Source organism: Lontra canadensis, unplaced genomic scaffold, assembly GCF_010015895.1.
Source record: "Lontra canadensis isolate GAN:19392208 unplaced genomic scaffold, GSC_riverotter_1.0 scaffold14, whole genome shotgun sequence".
Classification (NCBI taxonomy): Eukaryota; Metazoa; Chordata; class Mammalia; order Carnivora; family Mustelidae; genus Lontra; species Lontra canadensis.
Window position 1 is genome coordinate 24,705,189 of NW_022631008.1, and position 24,820 is coordinate 24,730,008.

Genomic DNA, 24,820 nt, shown 5'->3' on the forward strand with positions numbered 1-24,820 from the left:
AGAAAAAAAAACCCTTGTCTCCTTGTTTATTCTTTGTTCTCAAGGAGATAGGCTGTTTATAAAGATACGTTATTTGTTATTTAAATCACTTTTACTGAAGTTGTTTATTTCCTTGTTTGCGGTTTCTAAAAATATTGCAACAATTGTAATGCTTCTTAGAGATGTCTATTCAATTCAGAAATGATTTGTACTGAAATTCTTTGCTAAATGGGCACAGGTGCTGATGTGTATAAAGTGCTAGAGTGAGTCAAAACTAATACTAAAAAAAAAGATAACGGGGATATACTGTGTCAACTTTTGGAAATCTGTGATTAAAAATATCTTAGACCTAAAGCCTCAGCTATTTGTAAAGGTTATTTCTATACGTGCCACTTCATAACTATTTAATAATAGTAATAATAATAATGATAATAATAAATTGATAACACCAAAACTACAAGCAGAAAAATTACATAATTTAAATCCAGACATCTATTTCTTAGAAAATGCCCTTTAATCTCTTTGTAGACTTTCATCATCATAATTATCATATAAAAGTAATTACATTAGATGATAATTTATCTGGTAGTTAAGTATCAAATTAAACCTGAAAAATAGTACTTGTAAACAGAATTATATTTAAAAAAATTTTGAACAGCAGAATGGCAAACTATATCGCCTTATTCTCTCTTTGCTATGCATAAGATCACTTCCAGAAAAAATTTTGGTAATTTGATACTATAATGCTACACAGTAGTATAGCATGTTGCTCTGTATTACAAGTCTTCCATGTCAATGTACAAACCCATACTATGGCTCATCCTAAGTAATCAACAGGATCGATGTGTAAAATAAAGCCAAGTAGATTTGATATTTTAAGGGATGGTTGATTATTTGCAAGAACTAAAGTTTCAAAATCCAGCTGAGTTGATTTGGACTAAAAAATGAAGCCTGGGACCAGAAATTATAGTATGTATTCCCGCTGAGTAAGCCCTGGGTACTGCAAACTTGGATCTGGGGATGCACATCTCTCCCTTTGAAGTTGATGAGAATTGCTTGGCCTAAGTGAGATACATGCTGGGAAAATTGGGTCCTTACATTTGGTGTGTATAGACATTAGAGGTCTCATGACGCTTTCCTTATCTGTTCCCTTCGTTTTCTGCGCACAGTCTTGCTTTTGGCAGAAGATACTCAACTTCGGAATAAACCCTTCTTGAATTAGATATGTCCCATGACTAAAAGGTATTTAGGTTTCATTATCTAGAGAGTCTAGATTAAGAACTTCTCTGTTGTTGGGGAGCCTGGGTGACTCAGTTGGTTAAGCACCTGACTCTCGATTTCAGCTCAGCCAGTGATCTCTGGGTTGTAAGACTGAACCCCATGTTCAGGCTCTGCACTCAGTTCAAGGTCTGCTTGTCCCTCTCCCTTTGGCCCTTCCCCTGTTCTCTTTCTATCTTTTTTTATTTTTTATATTTTTAAAAGGATTTTTGTTTATTTATTTGACAGAGAGAGACACAGCGAGAGAGGGAACACAAGCAGGGGGAGTGGAAGAGGGAGACGCAGGCTTCCCGCTGAGCAGAGAGCTTGCTGCGCGGCTCAATCCCAGGACCCTGGGATCATGACATGAGCTGAAGGCAGATGCTTAACAACTGAGCCACCCAGGCACCCTTCTCTATCTTTTTTTTTTTTTTTTAAGATTTTATTTATTTATTTGACAAAGAGAGAGAGAGAGCACAAGTAGGGGGAGCAGCAGGCCGTGGGAGAGGGAGAAGCATGCTCTCCTCGGAGCAGGGAACCTAGCAGAGCTCCATCCCAGGACCCTGGGATCATGGCCTGAGCTGAAGGCAAATGCTTAACAACTGAGCCACCCAGGCGTCCCTCCCCTGCTCTTTTTATATATCTTTCCAATAAATAGGTAAATAAAATCCTCAAAAAACAAAATAAAACATTACATTATTTAATAAAAAACAACACTTCTCTGTTGTCAGTAAAGTTGGATAAATAAAACTGACCTTGATTTAAACTTAACCAGGTAATCTCTCCAAGATGTCCAGTTGAAAACAAAAAAACCCCAGCTGATTCTTTTGAGGTCTAGGCCAAAACGTGGCCAATTTTGAGACTAATTAGTACAAGTACTAATACTGATTTGAACAAATGAGTTCATACAGTTTTATGATCACATCTTTGAGTTTCAAAGGCTAGTCGCATTTTTGGCTAACTTAAGTTCCTCTGAATAAGCAGGCTATAGAACTGAAAAATATCCAGTCTGTTTGAATGCCTGGATGCATTGCATCCACCAACTGACCAACCAAAAAAATCTAGATTGTTTTGACCATCACTGAGTGTCAATCCAAATTCTACGTAGCATGATCTGTTTTTTGTTTATATATAGATATGACTTAAGGGCTATTTGAAGAACTATCTCATTGAATAGACAAGGTATTAGCCCCTATTATTATTAAACTAACTTCAAAAAGGAATAGTACCTGTGTCATTGTTGGTAAGTCATTTTTTTCTCATTAAGTCTGGATATTCATTTATATGAAATTTTTTTTCTTGTAATGATGAATACTGAGCATGTATGCTGTATTAAATCTGGAACATCCTTGGAGTCGCCCTGGAAGTATTCAACTTCAAATTTTGTGGGTAAATTTGTGATTATTTATATATTTTTTTAAAGATTTTATTTATTTATTTGTCAGAGACAGAGGGAGAGAGAGTGAGCAATCACAGGCAGACAGAGAGGCAGGCAGAGGCAGAGGGAGAAGCAGGCTCCCTGCCGAGCAAGGAGCCCGATGTGGGACTCGATCCCAGGACGCTGGGATCATGACCTGAGCCGAAGGCAGCCGCTTAACCAACTGAGCCACCCAGGCGTCCCAATTTGTGATTATTTTTATCAAGATTATTTTATTATTTTAATTACAGAAAGTATCAGAACACACTTAGGAAATAAAGAAAGGGGGTAGGGAATTAGAGATGGGATCAGTTCTCCAGTTTTTCCAAAATAATATATATATAAAGGTTCATGAAAACAAATGAGATGTTTAGTAAATCACTCATGACATGTTTTCTGGTTTTCTGAATCTAAATCATTTGACTGATTTGAGAAAATGTTAAGTTAGATAGGAGCCAAAGCTTGATTTCCTAAAGGCTTATAATAAAGAAATTGAATTAAATTCTGTCGACAGTAAGAAGGCATTGCAAATTTAGAATCTGTGATGGGATGTGGTGAGATAGGTCATATTTTTGGAAACAAATCTGACAGCAGGCTGGAGTAGAGGAAAGAGTTATAGCCAGTGCATTTAGCCTGGGAAAGACAGGAGGAAGACCCAGTGATAAAAGGTGGATTTAAGCCTTATTAAAATGACAGGATTCTGGTGCATCTGATGAAAGATTGGATGTGAGTGATGAGGAACAGAAACTAGTTGAAGGTGGTGGTCAGATTACACATTTGCATGTGGAGTTTGGGAAGATTAGAATTAGTTAGGGGTCACTGCTCTTTTAAAAAGAAAGATGGCAGAGAGGGCATGTGGAGAAATTACATAAGGAAAGCTTCAACTCCTCCTCCTTCAAAGGTTGGGTAAAGAACATTTAAGGAGGAAAAATATAGATAAATACAGATGTCAAGTCACCGGACTTGACTTCCAAATATTTTGTCTTTGGGCAGTCTCTACTTACAGGTTAAACAATGTTTCAGTAAAGGACAAAAATGATAACTTTTGTTGTAAAGTCGGCAAATATATAATTCTTACTTATCAGAAGGAATGGACTGCTTGCAACAAAATTTATACTTCATGTTAATTCATGATACTGAAGTAGGTGTATCTTGTTTAGAAGTTTCCATAGGCAATAAGGCACTTAACCATATTTAATCAGTTTGTGGAAATTAAGTAACTTAAATTATATTTTTGGTTCAGAATCTTTAAATACAAACATTGGAATTTAAAAGCTAGATATTTGATTCTATTTAACTCTACACAATGAGTTGTTACAGTTTTAAATCATTCCTTATGTGTCTTTGAGTGAACCGTATTGTTTCTTGTAGCTCTGAAGTATTTCTTTATTAAAGTAGAAGAATCTATAATTATGAGGTCCTCTAGTTATGAGGAGTCATGTGTAATGACAAGTCAATGAATAAATAAGTGGAAAATAAATACTCTTTGGTTGTATTCCACTTCTGTGATACCAAGTTTGATGGTGTTTTTAATCATTAAAATGGGTCACCTGGGTGGCTCATTTTGTTAAGCATCTGACTCTTGATTTCAGCTCAGGGTCATGAGAACAAGCCCTACCTTGGGCTCCACATTCAGCTGGGATCTGCTTGAGATTCTCTCTTCCTCTCCTTCTGCCCCTCCTCCTGCTTGCACACACACTCTCTCTGTCTAAAATAAATGGATAAGTCTTTAAAAATAAAATGGGCTTAAAATATTAGGAATATAACTGATTTCATGAAACAAGTTATTTGCTTTTTTGTAGAGACAAAAACAATACATTTTGTATTTTTACTAAGACTTCTCATTCAGTCATTCAACAAACCTTATCTACTAACCTAGGTGCTATCCTAAACCTTGGGGATACAGTAGTGAGCAAAACAGACATAAATCCCTGTCCACATGGAGCTTAAATTCTGGGAAGAGCAGATAATCAACTAATAAATTAGTAAACATATGTATTATGCTATTATGGTAACTTGTGGAGAAAATAAGTCTGGGAGGGAGGAAAAGGAGTGCTGGGTGAGACAATTTTATATAGGTAGCCAGGGAAGGCCTTAAGGCTTTAGCTGAGAAGATATAAGGAAGTATGGACATGTGGAAGTGAACTAAGTAGATCTCTTGGAGGACGGCATTCCAGGCAGAAGGCATAAGAAATGCAAAACCTCTAGGGTGGTAAGCAGACTTGTGAGTTCCAGGAATAGCAAGAAAGCCAATGTAGAATGACTGAGGGAAGGTAAGGAAGAGTGGCATGAGATGAGATCACAAAGCTAGTTGGGGGCCAAGTCATGAGGCCTTGTAGGATGTTTTAATAATTGAGTGACAGGGGAAGGCATAGTGGATGTTAAACACAGAAATGGCATGATTCAAGTTAACATTTTATTTTATTTTTTATTTTATTTTTTTAAGATTTTATTTATTTATTTGACAGAGATCACAAGCAGACAGAGAGGCAGGCAGAGAGAGAGGAAGGCAAGCAGGCTCCCTGCCAAGCAGAGAGCCCGATGTGGGGCTCGATCCCAGGACCCTGGGATCATGACCTGAGCCAAAGGCAGACACCCAACTGACTGAACCACCCAGGCATCCCTTATTTTAGATTTTGATCTTATCCCCTTTCAGTTTCTGTTTACAAGTATATTTTATTAACCCTTTGTGTATATACGTTATCTTGTTTAATTCTCACAAAACCTCTGGAAGGTAGCTAGGATAGACATTATCTTAATTTTATAGATGAGGAAAACAAAAGCAGAGGTTAATTTAGTGACAAAATCAGAACCCAAATATACCTGACTTCTGTCATAGTATGTTTTCTATTAACCAAACCACTTTCTTTCCCATTTCATTCATTACTTTATTTGTCCTTCTCTGGGTACTTTCAGCTTGGTTTTGTCCTTGAGATTAGATGCCAGAACTACTTGGCCTTTTCTCTAGGGAGGTTTTTAAAATAAGGATAAGATAATGTTTTCTGGTTTTCTGATTTGCTTCTATAACTTTTTCTGATAATGTTAAAAATTACTTTCATAGTTATTTTTGCTTTTTCATTTGTTTTAGCAATTGCAGGAAATGCAGGAACACAGGATTGATGTTTTAATAAAATGGTTTACAATGGCTACTAAATTAGTCTTCTAGTCATAATGAATTCTCTTGAATACAACAACTGTAATCTAAGTTACCTCATACTGGTACGCAATAAAGTTCATTTGCCATGTTTCTGTTCACTTGCACAGCCATGTGAAAATTTCTTGTAGATGTTCCTGCCAATTTGTCATTATATTATCTTTGAATGCTGTTTCACTTCCTAATTGTTAAGTTGTTGGAATCCCTAATAAAAAGTAATTTCATTGACCAATGCAAGCACCTATTCTCCCAAAGCAAACAAAAATGACACATAGATAATTTCTGAAAGTGCTGAGTGTGATCGATATGTAAGTCAAGGAAGAATAGTTCAACCTTTCCAAAAGGTTTTTCACAGAGTGTCATACCTCAGATTAATAACAATAAAGAAATAAGGAAACATTCACTATAGCATGGAGGAATAGTCATGTCAGACAATAGAATTAAAGATGGAAAACGAATAGTGTAAATTGACTTGTTTTGAAAGATACAATCAAAATAACTTTTCATAAATTGACAGTAGAGTCTCCAAATTATACTGTGATATGCTCCCTTTTTCCTGTTTCTTTGGAATTTTCTATTGTGGACGAACTGCTTAACTTCCTGGAATTCTTTCTAGGGTAGTTGTTTTAGTTTTCACTCAACTGGATTGTGGCTTTGTCCTCCTTCTAATTCAGACTTTCTTGACTGCCTGCTCAGTCTATTTCCTGTTCTTGGAGGGTCTTCAACTCCTGTTAAAAGTAAAGCTTCCAGGGGCGCCTGGGTGACTCAGTGGGTTAAGCCTCTGCCTTCTGGGATCCAGCCCCATATGGTGCTCCCTGCTCAGCAGGGAGTCCACTTCCTCCTCTCTCTCTGCCTGCCTCTCTGTCTACTTGTGATCTCTCTCTGCCAAATAAATAAAATCTTAAAAAAATAAAATAAAATCAAAGCTTCCAGAAGTCCTTCCTGATTCCCCAAAGTGCTCTCCTTTCATTGATTCCACAACATCTGGTAGAATCTTTTGTTGCTTTTTTCATCCCTCATCCTGGATCGCCAGCCTCTTCTGGACACCAGTTTGTATTCTCAATGCACTTATACTTAATCAAATTTTTTTTGTTGTTGTTTTGTTTTTGTTTAATCAAATTAGGGCATCCACTTAGGATTTCGTTTTTGGATACACTATCCCATGGCCACTCCATCCACTAATTGTCCATCTCGGGCCATTGGCTTTCACAATGGAAAGTTATTATAAATACTTTAAAAACATTTGAGTGCATACCATATTGAAAGTGATTTATGCTTTTCAAATATAGAAAGTAAAAGTGGAAGGAGCACATTTCAGATACTCTGCCAAAGATGAGTTGGGCGCTGGAGGCAAAAAATTCGGGCTACCATTTAAGGAGTGTGACCAGGTAACACCAATATTTCCTTAAAATATGAGTGCCCAGTGGGTCACCCACATTTTATTTAGGTCTCGAAATCTCGGTCAAGTACTTAAACTGAGAAGACTCAGGAGTTACGTGATTACACATCATAATCACGTTCCAAATCCCCGAAACGTTTTGGGATCCTTCTCGGGGAATTTGGGCCGGCGCTGGGCGCAGGATTGCGGTCCCCCCGAGCCCATCCTTCGCCGGCTCCCCTCCGCCCACGGCGCTGCCGCACTGCATGCTGGGAGTCGTAGTTCCGCCTGGAGGCGCCCAGAAGGACGGAAGGGCCTCGGAGTCTAGCCAGCCTTCTCGCTAGTAGAGGTCCGGTCCTTCGTCTGGCTCCCTTTCGTTCTCTGGGGGTAGCCTTCTGTGAGCACGGCTTTATTTGTCTGTGCCACCGTTTCTGTTTTGGGTTTCAATAAAGTTTTCCTCTTCCCTTGTACAGATCTCAAGATGGCGGCCTCCTGGTCGCCCTTGGTTACCCTGCGCTTAGTGCAGAGCCGGCTGAGAGGGAGATGTATTGGGTGCGGGGCCCGGGCTGCTGCTCTCGCCCCTCCGGCCACCGCCCCTGGAAACACCTTTTGGAAAGGTCAGTGACTGTGCCATGAGTAGGCCGAGCCCACTGCAAATGACCGGGGAAGCCTCGGGTCAGTTACCCTCCCTACTCTGTTTTCGCCCAGTTGCCTCCTGGTTTCACGATTTTTGGAGCTAGGGTCCCTTGGCGAGAGGAGTTTCAGCCTCTCTTGTCCTGTCTGGCAGCTGATGAAGGAGCCCTGAGTACTGAGGAAGCTGACCCAGGACGGCTTTCATTTTGGGATCAGAGGTCCACTAAGAGTTTGTTCCCTTCAGGCAGTTAGAGTTAACACCTGCTGAGCCCAGTTGTGGGAGTGCCTGGCTGAAGGGGTGCAACTGTGGGATAGGGGACTGGGGGCCCTTATAGTTGGCCTTCCCTGCTCTCCCGAATGGTGACCCTGCAAGGCATCTAAAAGCCAAACCTCAGACTTCTGCCGGCCAGGCTGACTCTCGGGGGTTCTGGGAATGCAGGTGTGCAAGTATTCTCAGATTGAAGAATCAGTTCTTGTTCTTTTCAGGTCACTAGAGGCTTCAGTGGGGTGTATTTTGTCGTTAGGCTTGCTCCACTCATTCATTCAAATCCTTACGTGTTCATGAGTGAATGGTCATATGTTGTCCCATTAAACTGCAGGATACTCAAAAGCAAGGACCAAGTGTCTTGTTTCTTCAGCACTTGGCGCAGTGTTTGGCGCCTGACCCTTAAAGTCTATTTCCTGAATGAATGAATGAATGATGTTATTCTTATTGTCTTTTCCAAGCATACTTATGTTTTCTTTTTTCTTAACTCCAGCACCCTTCTCATTGGCTTATCTGGCTAAAACCCTATCAGTCTTTAATTATTACCATCAATAGAGTTGAAATTAATACTAGAACTCTGATTAAGTCACCTTAGATTTTTCTGCAAAGTTTAGCATAATTCACTATATATAATGGGATATTTTTGGTATCATAAGGGTTGAGTCATAATATAAACTTTATTTTTTTTTTAAATTTGTGAAACAGGTAATAAAAGCAAATGATACAAGAAAAAATATGGTAAAATGTTCCACCCCTATCCCTTAGTAGTTTTCCTCCCTAGAGGCAACCTCTAATATTAGTTTCTTATGTATTCTTCGGGACGTTCTCTGTATGAACAAATATGTATGTATTTAAGTAAGTGTCTGTATTTTAAAAAGTGGTAACATACATATCCTCCTGTACCTTTCTTTTATTTTTTGTTTAGTATATCTTAGAAATCGTTACATATCAATACATAGAGAACTGCCTTATTTTATTTTTTAAAATTAATTCATTTGATAGCATAAGCAGGGGGTGTGGCAAGTGGGAGAAGGAGAATCAGGCTCTACACATAGCTGGGAGTCGGATGTGGGGCTCCATCCCAGGACCTCAGGATCATGACCTGAGCCTAAGGCAGTTGCTTAACAGACAGAGCTACCCAGGCACTCCTAGAACTGCCTCATTTTATTTATTTTTTTATTTAACTTAAAAAAAATATTTTTTATTTATTTGACACAGAGAGAGACAGCGAGAGAGGGAATAGAAAGAAGCAGGGGGAGTGGGAGAGAGAGAAACAGGCTTCCCACTGAGCAGGGAGCCTGATGCGAGGCTTGATCCCAGGACCCTGGGATCATGACCTGAGCTAAAGGCAGATGCCTAACGACTGAACCACCCAGGTGTCTTATAGAACTGCCTTATTTTAGATGGTTAAAATAGAATTCTATTCAATGCATGTTCCATAATTTATGAAAATTTAAGATTTAAGGAATGTCATCATAATAACATAAGATTTACTGAATGCTTATTCTGTGCCATGCAGTATGCTAAGTGCTTTCTACACACTTTATCTTATTTAATTCTTATTATCCTCATTTTGGGGATGATGGATCCAAGGTTGCAGAAGTTATATAGCTAGTGAAATGTCAGAACTTTTGGCTTCAAGTAAAGGCTATACTTGGATTTACATCTGACCATAAAGGCTTTGCTATTAACCTGTACTCATATTTAAAAAAAAATTAAATCAAGATATTATTGCTTTCAGAATTATCTCTTAGAATTTCAGAACTCACCAGAAACCAAAGGGTTAATGGAACTAATTGCAGCTGCTACTTTTCCTCTAAACCTTTCTCATTTGCCTTTAAATTTCTCTCCTACTTCTGAGATGTGGGTTTGAGGCTTGTTCTCCCATCTTTTACTTTGCCTGCCTCTCCAGTAAACCCTTTTCCTGCTGCCTACTTGATTCTCAGTGATTGTCTTTGCTGCACATTGGGCCGCCAGACTTGGGTTTTGTTACAGATTTGGCAAGCTAGCCAGGAGTTCTTTGCCTGCCTGTGGGTGGTTTGTTGGCCCGCAGTTGGGGATGGGGGCCTGGCGACAAGTCCAAGCAGCTGCTTAGGTTCTTTGCCTTAGGGACTGTCCCTGGGGCCCCATCCCAACTGGGTACCTTTGACTTTCAACACCTCATTTAACCTTTGTGGCAGGGAAACGTTTCCTTGGATTCAGTTTGGACAGATGTCTCTTGGTGAGTAGTATTTCGTGTGATGGCATGTGAGTTTATTTCTTCCTCCTGTTTGGTTTGGCTCTCAGATTTCTCCTCCCATTCAGTTGCCTTCAAATAGTGGGTTTTGGTTCTCTTAGTGTCCTTTTCTTTAAGAAAAGGCTTGGCTAGGGAGCCATTTGGTTCAGTCTGTGGAGCCCCAACTTTTGGGGAAGAACAATGTTCACAGAGGTACTCTGGGCTTCATTTTGTTGTTGTTGTTGTTGCTAAAGCTTTTGGTATTTTAGAATAAAACAAGCTGTGTTCTAATTGGAAAATGGGAAATGACAATTTCATCTCCACATGCAGCCCTTTGGCCTGTATTCTCCAAAACTGGGCAGTCCTTTTTGGCAACACTGCTTGGCTGCGTCCATTAATTATAATACCATCTTGCAATTAGATTTGTGTTGTAAAAGGGGGATATCTAGAAATTGGACCTTTAAGATTTTGTTTGCATCTTGTGTATTTGTGTGTCCTTGTATGTTGTAAATGTGAGATATTTTCTCTACCTCTGGGTGTTATTGCTAAAATTAATTTTGTGGAAGAGCTTTATTTAGTGGTTCCAAGGCAAGCATTTGTAAGAACTGGGCATTCTGAAACTGAGAAAGATGGAAACTAACCCAGCTGTTTAAGTTCACATGAGCTTGGAAAATATTCAGTATTAAGGCTAATTCAAGATTATTCGTTTAAATAAAAGGGCCACGTCTTTAGAATTGTCAGCATTAAATATAAAGGTTTTATTCTGCCTGTCTTTACTGAAAGTCAAATAAACTCACCATTGCAAAATTTGTTAGAATTTCGTTAAGAACTTGTTCTTATTAAGTTGTATGGGCGATCTAAGAATAAATAAACAGATGTAAGTACTTTTAACAGATGTAATTAAGACTACTGGAAATAATAAGAGTAACAACTCTATATGCCAGGAAAGTGAGCCTGGTTACCTAAAGAGGACAAAATCTGAATGTGAAAAGTAAAATTGTGAGATGTTGTGAGAAGTAAAGTTTTAGAAGTTTTGTGAGAAGGGGATTTTTGGAAAGGAATTTTGTGGGGATTAGTTTTTTTATGGAGATTAATTATGGAGATTAGTATTTAAGAAGTTTGTTAGTGATTAACACCGGAAAAAGAGAAGGGAGCATAAAAGAACAAGAGTAGGCAGAAGTTGAGCAGTGATATGATATCAGCAGAAGCCTTAACTGATTCTCTTGAGGAGTTCCAAAAGTTGGTTATCCTTTAGAATCATCCTAAATTGAGACAAAAGGGCTGGCCTTTTGTAACAGTGATTGGACATGACCACTTGGGAAGAGGGCATACCCTTGGTAAGGCAGCTAGCTGTCTTCAGTCAAGACAATCCTGATGGTGTCTGAGAGCTGAGGACTGTCCGGAGCATTCCTACAGCTGAGAGTCCTTCGTTCCTGATGGAGATATGTTTATGGATGGGAGCAGTTTTATGGATCAAAGACAATGAAGAGCTGGATGCAATGGCGACCATCAACTATTGTCCATTGCTGAGGACACCAGAAATTGGACTGATTGCTCAAGGGAACAATAGGCAGATTAAGCTGCCAGTTTGGCAAAGACTCCAAAAACCTTTTGTAATGACTTTAGTGCCAGACATGGGTTTAACTAAATATTAACCCAGTTTTCCTGGGAGGACCTCAAAAGAGCAAGAAATGAGAATTTTTTTTTAAATTTTCTTTCTTTTTTTTTTTAAGGAACAGGAATTTGGCACCATATTGGCACTAAAGCCTGTTCGAGCTAAAATGAATCCTTATCCGAGAACATCTTATGGAAGAAATGATTAACCATATTCTCCAAAGCACCCATTATGGTTAAAATACTACTCTTTTTTTTTTTTTAAGATTTTATTTATTTATTTGACAGACAAGAGATCACAAGTAGGCAGAGAGGCACGTGGGGGCGGGGGGGAGTGGGCTCCCCACTGAGCAGAGAGCCCTGAGCAGAGAGCCTGATGCGGGGCTCAATGCGGGGCTTGATCCGAGGACTCCAGGATCATGTCCTGAGCTGAAAGCAGAGGCTTTAACCCACTGAGCCACCCAGGCGCCCCAAGATACTATTCTTAAGTGGATCCATAAGTATATTGTGGGTCCCAGTTTTCAGAGCACCATTAAAAAATGTGACATTTGTGCTAAAAACCATTCTAAAACTGGCCCCCACCAGTTCTAAAAGGTATACAATTTAGAGGTGCCGAACCTGGAGAAAATCGGCAGGTAGACTTTACTATTATGCCAAAAACAACAGGTAATTTTCAATATTTCTTAGTCTTTGTAGACACCTTTACAAATTGTGCTGAAGCTTTTCCATGCTGTTCAGAGGAGACCTCAGAAATTGTCAAAAACACTTAAAAAAAAGATTTATGTATTTGAAAGAAATTGAGAGATTGAGAAAATAAGTGGGAGGAGGGGCAAAGGGAGAAGCCGATTTCCTGCGGAGTGGGGAGCCCGATGTTAAAGGATGCCATCCCAGGATCCTGGGATCATGACCTGAGCCAAACGAAGGCAGACGCTTAACTGACTGAGACATCTAGGCGCCTTGTCAAAAACACTTTTAAGTAAGATTATTGCCAGGTTTGAATGGTCACTAACAATTCAGAGCAACAATGGAGTGGCGTCTGTGGCAAAAAATCATACAAGTAGTGTCCGGTGCCTTGGCCATTCAGTGGAAATTACATGCTTTCTGGAGAAGCCAACCAATTGGAAAAACAGAAAAAAAATGAACTTTGGCAAAAATATGCCAAGAAACCAACTTAACTTGATAAGAAGCCTTGCTGGCTTCTCTGCTTTGGGTAAGAGTGGCCCCTGGAAGTAGGCTTGGTTTAGGCCCTTATGAGCTGTTATATGGAAGACTCTACACTCTTCATGACTTAGGAGTTCCTAATGAGGCTTATGTTAGGAAATTGAATACTACTGGCTATGTTCGCTGTGTAAGTTTGCTTCTAGAGGTTGTTGTGCCCTTACACTGCCTGAATCCTGGAGACTTGATGGTATTAAGGACCTAGAAGAAAAAGCACTTGGAGGGCCAGCTCCATCCTCATTAGACAGGACCTTATGAAGTACTGGTGACCACTCATTCTTCAGTGAATCTAAAGAAAATTAAGCCATGGATTCGTTACACTCGAATTATAAGAGTCCACAGGTTCCCTATACCCTGTCACAAGGAGAACATCAAAAAGAGCCCTGTTTGGACTGGCAAGCCTTTGATGGACCTGAAAATACTTTAGGGGAGCTGGTCTGAAGAAATCCATAAGTACTATAAGCTGGTTGGTTACAACAAATCTCTCCTAAGGTTTTGATAAAATATAGTACAAGAACTAATAACCAAAGTACACACATCTTGGTCATGTAGGATGTTGGGTTTCAACCTGGAGGTAAAAAATATTTCTAGATTACTGCAGAAAGGTTCCATTCCTCTAACCCTGATTTTTACTTCCGTGTCAGCAGGAAGTAACTAGGATGGTCATTATCCCATTTCTCTCAAGAATGAGGAATGATCAAAAGTGGCGAGTGAAACCAGTAACCAAAGGGTTAATGGGACTAATTGCAGTTGTAGCCTAAAAAGTGCAGCAGCAACGTTATACCCCGATCTTTTTCCCTTTGCCTTTAAATTTCCTTCTCTCCTCTGGAGAGGCGGATTTGAGGCTTGCTGTCCTGTCTCCTTGTTTGGCTCCATCTTTAATAAACCTTTTGTTGCTACATACTTGGTACCTCAGTGGTGGTCTTTGCTGGGCATTGGACAGGTGAACATGGGTTGTTATAATACTGCCTCCTATACTCAAAATCTAGCCAGTTTTAGGGTTAGAGATTTAATGAAAATACAGTTAAGGTAGAGGTTGATTTAATTGTAAGTAAAGGTACTCCCTCCCTCTCTTTAAATAAAAAAATTTAAGTTGAAATGCTTTTCAGTATTTAGAGTTCAATTTTAAAATGGGCCTTGTATCCCTCAATTTTGGGGGAATATTTACTGTTTACATTTATATTTGCATTTTTTTCATCTTTTCAAGTCTACTCTTTACTACAGTGTAATGTGAGGGAAACATTGACTTAATGTTAAACAGAAGAAGGAAATAGACCAAGGAAAGGAGTGAGGGGAAAGGAAGAGCATGTTCATTGTTTTTATGTCTCATCTAAGCTTTAGTGCCAGCCCTGGCTCCAAGATGTTTGGGAAGCCGAACTATGAAGAATTTAGGGGTCCTAAAAAGCTCTTCATGCAAATCAGCCTACCTGATTGCCCAATTTAAATTCCTTAGGAAATAGAACATTATGAATTCCATTTTGGGATATGTATATTTCCATTATTTTTTTGTTTTTGTTTTTCCTAAGATTTTATTTATTTCACAGAGAGAGAGAGAGAGAGTCCAAGCAGGGGGAGTGGCAGACAGAGGGAGAGGGAGAAGCAGGTTCCCGCTGAGCTGAGTAGGGAGCCTGCTTGATCCCAGATCACAACCCCAGCCAAAGTCAGATGCTTAACCGACTGAGCTACCCAGGTGCCCTTTTCCATTAGTTTATTAAAAATTTAAATTGAGGGTCACCTGGCTGGCTCGGTTGAGCGTCTGCCTTCGACTCAGGTCATGATCCCCCAGGGTCCTGGGGTGGAGCCCCAGTTGGGCTCCTTGCTCAGCAGGGAGCCTACTTCTCCCTCTCCCTCTGCCTGCTGCTCTGTCTGCTGCTCTGCCTGCTTGCGCGCTCGAAATACGCGCTCTCTTTCTCTCAAATAGATAAGTAAAATCTTTGGAAAAATGCTTTAAAAAATTTGAATTGAAATTTGGTGTCCTATATTTTAAGTATAGATGCTCAAATTTTATTTTATTGCCCATTTTCTTTTCGGCCCAAGTGTATCTTCATTTAACGTAATGGTTGTTCAACTTCCAAATAGTGAAGGAGAAACATTAGAGATTAAAATGGCCACGGTGTGGGTGGAAAATGCCTCAAATTGGCTAATTCAGTTGAAGCCTTGTATTAAGGGTATGTGTGTGTGTGTGTGTGCGGTGGTGGTGGTGGTGGTGGTGGTGGTGTTGGTGGTAGGGGAAGTGAATGAAATTGAGCCCCAGCCCTTGAATAGCTCACAGTCTTGGAAGAGTGATGAAATGATAATAGCTAACATTTATGGACCTCTTTCTATGTTCCACGTGATCTGCTAGCAGTTTCTTTCTCTTCCATAATTTAATCTTCATAAAAACCCTGTAAAATATTTGTTACCTCCATCTCATAGATGGATAAACAGGCATGGTCACCCAACTGGGATGTGAACCCAGGCACTTTTTGCTCCAGAACCACAAACTTCACCATTGTCTTCTAGCTCCTTAATATAACAATGGACATTGATAACCTATCATGTAAGCTCATCTTAAGTGTTGCTGGGCTGTGGAATGAAAGCAGCTCTGCTTGGAGAGGGGAGGGTGTGGCAGCACAAGTGTAGAAGTGGCTATAGATGGCCCTTTTACTGGATTAGGGGCCCTCAGGGAGAGCAGCTAGAGATGAAGCTGGGAAGGTGGCCTGGATCTGCTTAAAAGTACTGTATAGTGCACAAAGACGTCTAGGCTCAGCCCGGTGCTGGTGGAGGTTTTATAAGAAGAAAAGTTGTATTGGTTTTAGCATGGTTATTCCTATTGCTGCCTGAAATGCAGATTGGAAATGCCTGGGTGGGGGATACTGGAAACTCGGTGGTGATTTAGAAGGAAGTTGTAGTTCTGGAGAGCGCTTCGTAGCCTCAGTTACTGCTGTGGTGAGGTGGGAAGCAGGGCAGCAAGGGAGGGGATTCAGAGACCATTCTTCGGTAGAGTTGCCAGGCTTTTTGTGAGACAAGGAAAGAGAAGAGTTAGGATCAACTTAGGTTTCCTAGTTTGGGTAATTTGATGGCATCACCATCCGCCAAGGTAAACAAATCAAACACACAAAAAAGTAGGGCCAGAGGCATTTTAGGGAGAGCTTCCTTTTTGGACTTGTTAAATTTGAGGTGGTTATGACAGTTCTGGATAATTAAGTTTAATTAGTTGTAGGAAATATGGGGGTCTGAGACTAAAAAAGGAAAAATGAGGTGTCGAGAGCTATGAGAATGGAAGAATTAGCCTGGGAATATTTGTAGAGAGAAAAGGAGAAAACACCGACGGTGAGTCCTTGGTCAATAAAATTGACATTTTATGAGAAGAACATGACCTTGTCGGAGAACATTAAGAGAGGCCATAGTTGAAAACTAGAGGAGAATGTTTCTAAGGTTTTCTAAAATTGAACATTAGCATATCTGAAAATTCTATTTTATTTAAACTAGATTTTATAAATAAATTGTTTCATGGAGGCTAGGTACTGTTAGAGCCACATCTTGTGATTTTTTTTCCATAGTGTCTTTCTGTATCTCAATGTTGTATTTTTAGGTGTCTTTATTAAATGATGACTCATGTTCACCCTTGGTTCCACAACCTCTTTACTATATGTGTACAGGAGATCTCAATTAGGCATTGATATGAGAACTAATGTATCTCAGCCATATGAATTGATATAATTTATTGTTAATATATATTAGTGGTTAAGAAAATGGACTTTGGATTTTACTACCCAATTAGATGAATACCCTTATGTGTAAGTTCATGTTTCTTGGATTTTCTTTCTTTCTTTTTTTTTTTTTAAATATTTTATTTATTTATTTGACAGACAGATCACAAGCAGGCAGAGAGGCAGGCAGAGAGAGAGAAGGGAGGAAGCAGGCTCCCTGCTGAGCAGAGAGCCCGATGCGGGGCTCGATCCCAGGACCCTGGGACCATGACCCAAGCTGAAGGCAGAGGCTTTAACCCACTGAGCCACCCAAGCGCCCCTGTTTCTTGGATTTTCATTAACATCTATTGTATTAGAAAAGAATATTTTTGCCTGCTCCTGAGACTGATAACTTCATGATAATTTATTTTCCAATTAGTGTTTGAAAAGCATAGCTCTAGCTTATTCCATAGGCAAAGCTGGTGCCCTAGACATAGTTCTAGGGGCTGGAGGGGCAGATAACAAAGAGTGGGTCTAAGAACAGAACTGATAGGAAGGAATGTAAGAGGTCCAGAAATGGGTGATTGATCTACTGTAGATTAGTACTGCTTTATACCTCAAGAGCTTCATTTTCTTTGTTTAAGAAAATCATATTTAAATAGGGGTATAACTGTTCCTTTGATTTGTCTTTTTACTAAAAGTACTGCAGAAATAGTAGGTGTTAAGATTCTAGAAACTGGAAGGTCAGCCTTGGGCCCAGTGTAGTAGTATGTTCCATCTATAAATTCTCTGACAAGTGATCTAGCCTCTGCTTGAATGTATCTAGTACATTCTTGTTTTCCTAGGTCACTCATATTTTTCACTGACCTGTAACTAAGATTTTTTTCTAATTTCTCTCTTAAAAAACCTTTTTGACAAAGAGGCAACCCACGGAATGGGAGAAGATATTTGCAAATGACAGTACAGACAAGATTGATATCCAGGATCTATAAAGAACTCCTCAAACTCAACACACACAAAACAGATAATCATATCAAAAAATGGGCAGAAGATATGAACAGACACTTCTCCAATGAAGACATACAAATGGCTATCAGACACATGAAGAAATGTTCATCATCACTAGCCATCAGGGAGATTCAAATTAAAACCACATTGAGATATCACCTTACACCAGTTAGAATGGCCAAAATTAGCAAGACAGGAAACAACATGTGTTGGAGGGGATGTGGAGAAAGGGGAACCCTCTTACACTGTTGGTGGGAATGCAAGTTGGTGCAGCCTCTTTGGAGAACAGTGTGGAGATTCCTCAAGAAATTAAAAATAGAGCTTCCCTATGACCCTGCAATTGCACTACTGGGTATTTACGCCAAAGATACAGATGTAGTGAAAAAAGGGCCATCTGTACCCCAATGTTAATAGCAGCAATGGCCACGGTCGCCAAACTGTGGAAAGAACCAAGATGCCCTTCAACGGACGAATGGATAAGGAAGATGTGGTCTATATACACATGGAGTATTATTCCATCAGAAAGGATGAATACGCAACTTTTATAGCAACATGGACGGGACTGGAAGAGATTACGCTGAGTGAAATAAGTCAAGCAGAGAGAGTCAATTATCATATGGTTTCACTTATTTGTGGAGCATAACAAATAGCATGGAGGACATGGGGAGTTAGGAGAAGGCAGTTGGAGGAAATTGGAAGGGGAGGTGAACAATAAGAGACTATGGACTGAAAAACAATCTGAAGAGGTGGGTGGGTGGGAGGTTGGGGGAACCAGGTGGTGGGTATTAGAGAGGTCACGGACTGCATGGAGCACTGGGTGTGGTACAAAAACAATGAATACTGTTATGCTGAAAATAAATTAAAAAAAAGAAAAAAAAGAAATGAAACTTAGTAGGACTTGATCAGATGAACAATAAAATATTAAGATCATAGTAAAAAAAAAACCCCAACTTTTTGATATGTCTGTTCTTCCTGCTGTGTTAGGTCTTCCTTCCCTAAGGTCCTCAACTGAGGTCCCGTTTCTGCATCTACTTTCTTGGAGGTTCTGATATTTTAATCTCCAGAATCTTTTTCATAGCTTTTGTTCACTGTCCTGCTCCTGCCCCCTTATTTCTTCTCTTCATGGAGCCCATTCTAGGAGTTACTTTCCAACACATCATCTATTCGTATTCTTGCCTGGGTAGCAGTTTTCAACAACTTTTAAAGCCTGAATAGGTAATTCTTAGAATAGTTCCTTCATAGCTTCATAACACAACTCCATCTTAAATGTAAACCATGTAGATTCCATTAAAAAATTCTTATGTGTATGAGTATATAAAAAATTTAAATGAACCTAAAAAATGTTATTTTTCTTTAGCACTTGAAAAAAGATAGATCCCTTAGATCTCATTATTAAATAGTGTATGAACAGGGTGAATATTAAAGAGTTACTCAGTATGCTAGGCCATGCCTGTAATTACTTCAGAATAGCTTTATTCAGATTTTTAGGCGGTATTTTACTGATTTGTTATCATGAAATTTAAAGTACTATTTTTTTCCTTTTGTAAAGTTATACACTGGCACATTAAGATTAACCAGCTTCGAAAGGAAAAGAATGATAACCAGCAAGCATTTAGTTTTAATTTTCATAATTTTTCTATTTAAATCAAAAGCACCCTTTTAAAGCCCCTAAATCAGCCTTTTATAAATAAAGTAAATCATCTTGTGATGCATTCCTTGATGATGGCTTATGTTGTTTTTCTAAAGAAAGAGTTTAATTAAGATTTGATTTTCTTCTATTCTGCACTTTGTTTATTCATCACTGAATCAAACATAGGTCTTTAATGTCACTGGTAAGTCTAACTTTTTGGGTCATTGATGACCATTGCAGTTTTCAAAAAAACAGGTGAATATTTATATTTGGGGTATGATTAGAACATAATAGAGCATAAATTGGCTGCCTATGACCTTAGTATGGGCTTCTGTCATTGTAGGAGAACATTTCTGGTCAGTGGCCACTGTTTACAGTTTGTTAAAATCAACACAAATGTACAAATAACTCATGAATAATTGTGAACACAGTATTTGAATGGATGTTTAATAAATATGCATTAAAAATCTAATTACAGTAATGAAGTTTACAGCTGAAATTTTAATCCAGCCCTTTAGAAATATTAAATGTGCTTTTCCTGATTGTGCATTTTTCTCACAGCAGTTGGGTAAACATTTTAAACTGGAAATCTAAATTCCTTATATAATTTTGATTTCATTTAACTAAGCATGTGTTCTTTTTGGCAACAATCTTCTTCCTCTTTGTGAAGAAGTGAACTTCCTTTTATTCCATAACTGTTACTTTGAAGAATTTTGATCAGTTCTATCTTAGGACTGATGAACATATGGGATACCAGATGAATAATAAAATGTGACCTGCAAAGACTAGATTGTGATTTTGGTTTCATTGATTGTATTGGGACAGTCATTTAATTTGTCATTTCCATTTTCTCATCTGTAGAAATGGGATTAATTATCCTAACTCTCCCTTCCCTGCAGGTCATTTACGAGGCTCAAATAAGTTATTATATGAGAAAGTACTTTGAAAACGCTAAGAATTGTTATATGAATGTGGAGCTATGCTAGGAGTAATTTAAATATTAAAATGCCAGAGTTGGTAGATTCTAGTCAGTGAGTAGAAATGGAATGAATTCAACTCTATACAGAATTACTGAAGTAATTTTAACTTTGCGGGGGGCGGGGGGGAGGATTCATTAAATTAATGGCAAAGGACCCAGTCTGATTTCAGTGCTTTGAATTCTAGAAAATGCAGTTTTGATTTTCTTTTTTTTTCTTTAAGATTGTGCAAGGGCCTCTGTAGGTAACCAGTGATGGTTTTTGTTCTTCTGGATTTAACTACCTTTTCTCTGGGTACTCTGAATACGCAGAGGTTCTTTGTCACGATGTTTCAATGAAAGCTGTGAAAGTTTGATTTATAGTATGCAAGTGATATATCTTCATTTATTTTTTTTTAAGATTTTATTTATTTATTTGACAGACAGAGATCACAAGTAGGCAGAGAGGCAGGCAGAGAGAGAGAAAGGAGGAAGCAGGCTCCCTGCTGAGCAGAGCCCGATGTGGGGCTCGATTCCAGGACCCTGGGATCATGACCTGAGCCGAAGGCAGAGGCTTTAACCCACTGAGCCACCCAGGCGCCCCTATCTTCATTTAGTAAAAAATTGATACTGTTTTCAAAAGTAACTCAAGTATTTGTGAATTATTTGCTGTGCAGAAAGATATAAAGATAATATTTTATAGAGTCAAAAGAATATTAAAGCTGAAGAGGGCCTGGGTCATGTAGTCAAACGATGTTATATAGGTGTGTAGTTTCTGCCTTAACTGTTTCTTTCATTTTTGGGTGCCCTACAGTTAGAAAAGTGTTTTTTTTTTTTTATTTGATTTACTTATTTTAAGTAATCTCTGTACCCAGCATGGGGCTTGAACTCACGACCCTGAGATTAAGAGTTTTGTGCTTTTCAGACTGAGCAGCCAGGTGCCCCTAGAAAATTCTTTAAGTAGAATGAAATTCGAGCTTTTCTTTACCTTCTTTACATTCATCTTGAAACTTTCCTCAGGCCCAGCATATATAACTCTAGTCCAGATTGCACATATGACAGTTCTTTAAATATATCAAGATTGATAATATCATTTACTTATTTACTCATTTATTCATTCATTCATCATCCTTGTCCTAATTCCATTTGACAGCCTTTCAAATATTAAAGACTTAGATTTAATTAATTAATTAATTCATTCCCCAAACGTTTCTTGGTACTAGCTATATGCTAGACAAAGGGTGCTGGGATATTACTATGTCTCTTCTCAGTGTCAGCTGCCCCTTGTCCTGTTAGTCAAATCTCATGACATGGTTTCTAGATCCCTAGAACTACTTCCATTCTTGAGATTACAATCACTTTCTGAATATCGCTCTGAAAATATGGCCCCCATATCTCAATATGTTCCTTCAGATATGTCTGGCCAGAGGAGTGTTGTAGTTACCTTTCCTGTGTCCTGTGACATTCATGTCTCACCTTAAGACTCCTAGGGCTTTTAAGATAAGATCTCTCCAATTTGTATTTGATTAATTTTTTTCTTTTTAAAAATAAATATTATAAAAATAGTACATGTGCATAGTAGAAAATACAGAAGAGACAGCTATTAAGTATACTTAAAAAATTAAAAAGTTGTGGGCGCTTGCCTTTGGCTCAGGTCTTGATCCCAGGGTCATGGGATTGAGCCATGCATGGGCTCCTTGCTCAGCAGGGCATCTGCTTCTCTCTCTTTCTCTGCCTCTGCCCCTTCCCCCACTCATGCTCTCTGTCTCTCTCCTAAATAAATAAATCCTTTTAAAAAAACTGAAAAGTTATTGAGGTATGATGTTCATTTAGAAAAGTACACATGATAATTGTAAAGCCTACCGAATTTTCATAAAGAGAAGAGATCTGTGTAATACAGTCTAAATCAAGAAATAAAACATTTATAATGCCTGAGGCAACTGTTGTGCACGCTCTGAGTTGCTAGCCCTTTACTTGCAATGGTAATCAACATCCTGATATATATTACTTTTAATTTATTTTGCCTGTTTTTAAATTTTATATAAATAGAATCATGATCCTTGCTTATTTCACTTAACATTATGTTTGTGAGGTTCATCACTTTTTCATATAGTAACAGTTAATTCATTTTGCTGAATACAATATGACATTATATACTTAGACCACAATTTTCTTTAAAGTAGCTTTTTTTTTTTTAAAGATTGTATTGTATTTATTTATTTGACAGACAGAGATCACAAGCAGGCAGAACAGCAGGCGGGGTCGGCGGGAGGGCGGGAGGGCAGGCTTCCTGCTGAGCAGAGAGCCCAATGCGGGGGCTTGATGCCAGGACTCTGGGATCATGACCTGAGCCAAAGGCAGAGGCTTTAACCCACTGAGCCATCCAGGTGCCCCAGACCACAATTTTCTTAAAGGTCTTTTTATTTTTTTAATTGCAGTATAGTTCGCACACAACATTACAATAGTTCAGGTGTATACCCCATAGTGATTGGAGAGCTCTGTAGGTAATGCTGTTCTCGCCGACAGTGTAGCTACTGTTGGTCACCATACAATGCTATTACAGCACCATTGATTATATTCCCTATGCTGTATCTTTCATCTCCATAACTTACATGTTCTATAACTGGAAGCTTGTATCTCCCAATCCCCTTCACTCATTTTGCCCGTCTCCTACCTCCTGCTGCTTTGGAAATCACCAGTTTGTTCTGTGTTTTATGGGTCTGTTTCTGCTTTTTTTGTTGTTCATTTGTTTAGATTCCACACATAAGTGAAATCCTATGGTATTCGTCTTTCTGTCTGACTTATTTCACTTAGCATAATACTTTCAGAGGTCTATCCATGTTGTTGCAAATGGCAAGATCTCATTCTTTTTTTTAGAGCTGCATAGTATTCCATTGTACATATATACCATATCTTTTTTATCTGTCCATCTGTTGATGGACACGTAAGTTTCTCCATATCTTGGCTTTGTAAATAATGCTGCAATAAACTAGGGATGAATATGTTTTTTTCCAAATTAGTTTTTGTTTTTTTTTTTGTGGTAAATACCCACTACTGGCATTACTGGATTGTACACATTTCTATTTTTCATCTTTTGCATTATCTCCATGTTTCTGACAGTGGGGGCATGAATTTATATTCCCCCCAACAGTGCATGAGGGTGCCTTTTTCTCCACATCCTCACTTAACACATATTTCCTATCATTTTGATACTAGCCCTTCTGGTGTAAAGATTCTACCACAATTTTTTTTTTTTTTTAAGATTTTACTTATTTATTTGACAGAGAGAGATCACAAGTAGGCAGAGACAGGCAGAGAGAGGGGGAAGCAGGCTCCCCGCTGAGCAGAGAGCCCGATGCGAGGCTTGATCCTAGGATCCTGAATCATGACCTGAGCCAAAAGCAGAGGCTTTACCCACTGAGCCACCCAGGCGCCCCCTACCACAATTTTTAAATCCATTCTACAGTTTTAGGTATTAGAGTTGTTCCCAATTTTTGGCTACTGCTATTTATAATACTGCTATGAAAGTTTGTACATATATTTTGGTGTGCCTACCTGTGCTTTCTGGTGGGCAGATACCTGAGAATTGCTAGATCATACAATATATGTTCATCTTTAGTAGACAAGACCAGTTTTCCAAAATGGTTACATTGAAATATATTTCTACTAGCAGTGTATGAGATTTCAGCTGCCATGTGTCCTCATCGATAGTTGTATTCGGTTGTAGTCACTCAACTAAATGTGTAGTGATATCTCATTGTGGTTTATTTTGCTTTTCCCAGATGACTTTTGAGGTTGACCACATTTTTTTACATATTTATAGGACACTTGGGTAGAATCTTTTGTGACACACCTTTTTAGGTGTTTTGTCTTTTTTCCTAGTGCATTTTTTTGGTCTGTTAATAATTGTAATTCTTTATCTATTCTGGATATTAGTCCTTTGTCACATGTATAAATTGCAAATTTTTCTCATGGTCTGTGGTTTGCATTTTAGGTTTTTTTTTTTTAATTAGTTTTTTTAGTGGAGTTTTTTCACAAACAGCACTTAATTGTAATGTCTATTTATCAGCCTTTTTTTTTTTTTTGGTATCCTATAAGAAATCTTTGCTTACCTTAATGTCATGAGGGTATTCTGATATCTTTTAGGAGTTCTATTATTTTACTTTTCACACTTAGATCCGTGGTCCATCTGGAATGCTTGTATGTTATGTTAAACTGCAGTCAAGGTTCATTTTTTTTTTCATGTGGGAAATTTTTTGCATTTTTTACCAGGTTACTGCAGCACTACCTTTGACATAAATCTGTGACTCTGTGTATATGTGGGTTTCTGTTTTTTTCCTTTGGCCTGTTTTTGTGCTGATACCACAATACCCTAATTCTTTAGCTTTATAATTTTAATATCTATCTGTATGAGTCCTCCAACTTC

General features: G+C 38.6%; 1 protein-coding gene across 2 annotated transcripts in view; it reads left to right on the forward strand.

Moving 5' to 3' along the window:
- Positions 1-7,477: 7,477 nt before the first annotated feature.
- Positions 7,478-24,820, forward strand: part of AFG1L (AFG1 like ATPase) — a 225,537-nt gene continuing 208,194 nt past the window's right edge. The window contains exons 1-2 of one of the 2 annotated variants that reach the window (XM_032858264.1): positions 7,478-7,534; positions 7,659-7,802. In XM_032858264.1, coding sequence (XP_032714155.1) covers positions 7,667-7,802 — 136 coding nt within the window. In that variant the 5' untranslated portion in view covers positions 7,478-7,534; positions 7,659-7,666. Of the gene's footprint in view, positions 7,803-24,820 lie in introns of both variants that reach the window. The other variant, XM_032858265.1, reaches the window with a different exon arrangement.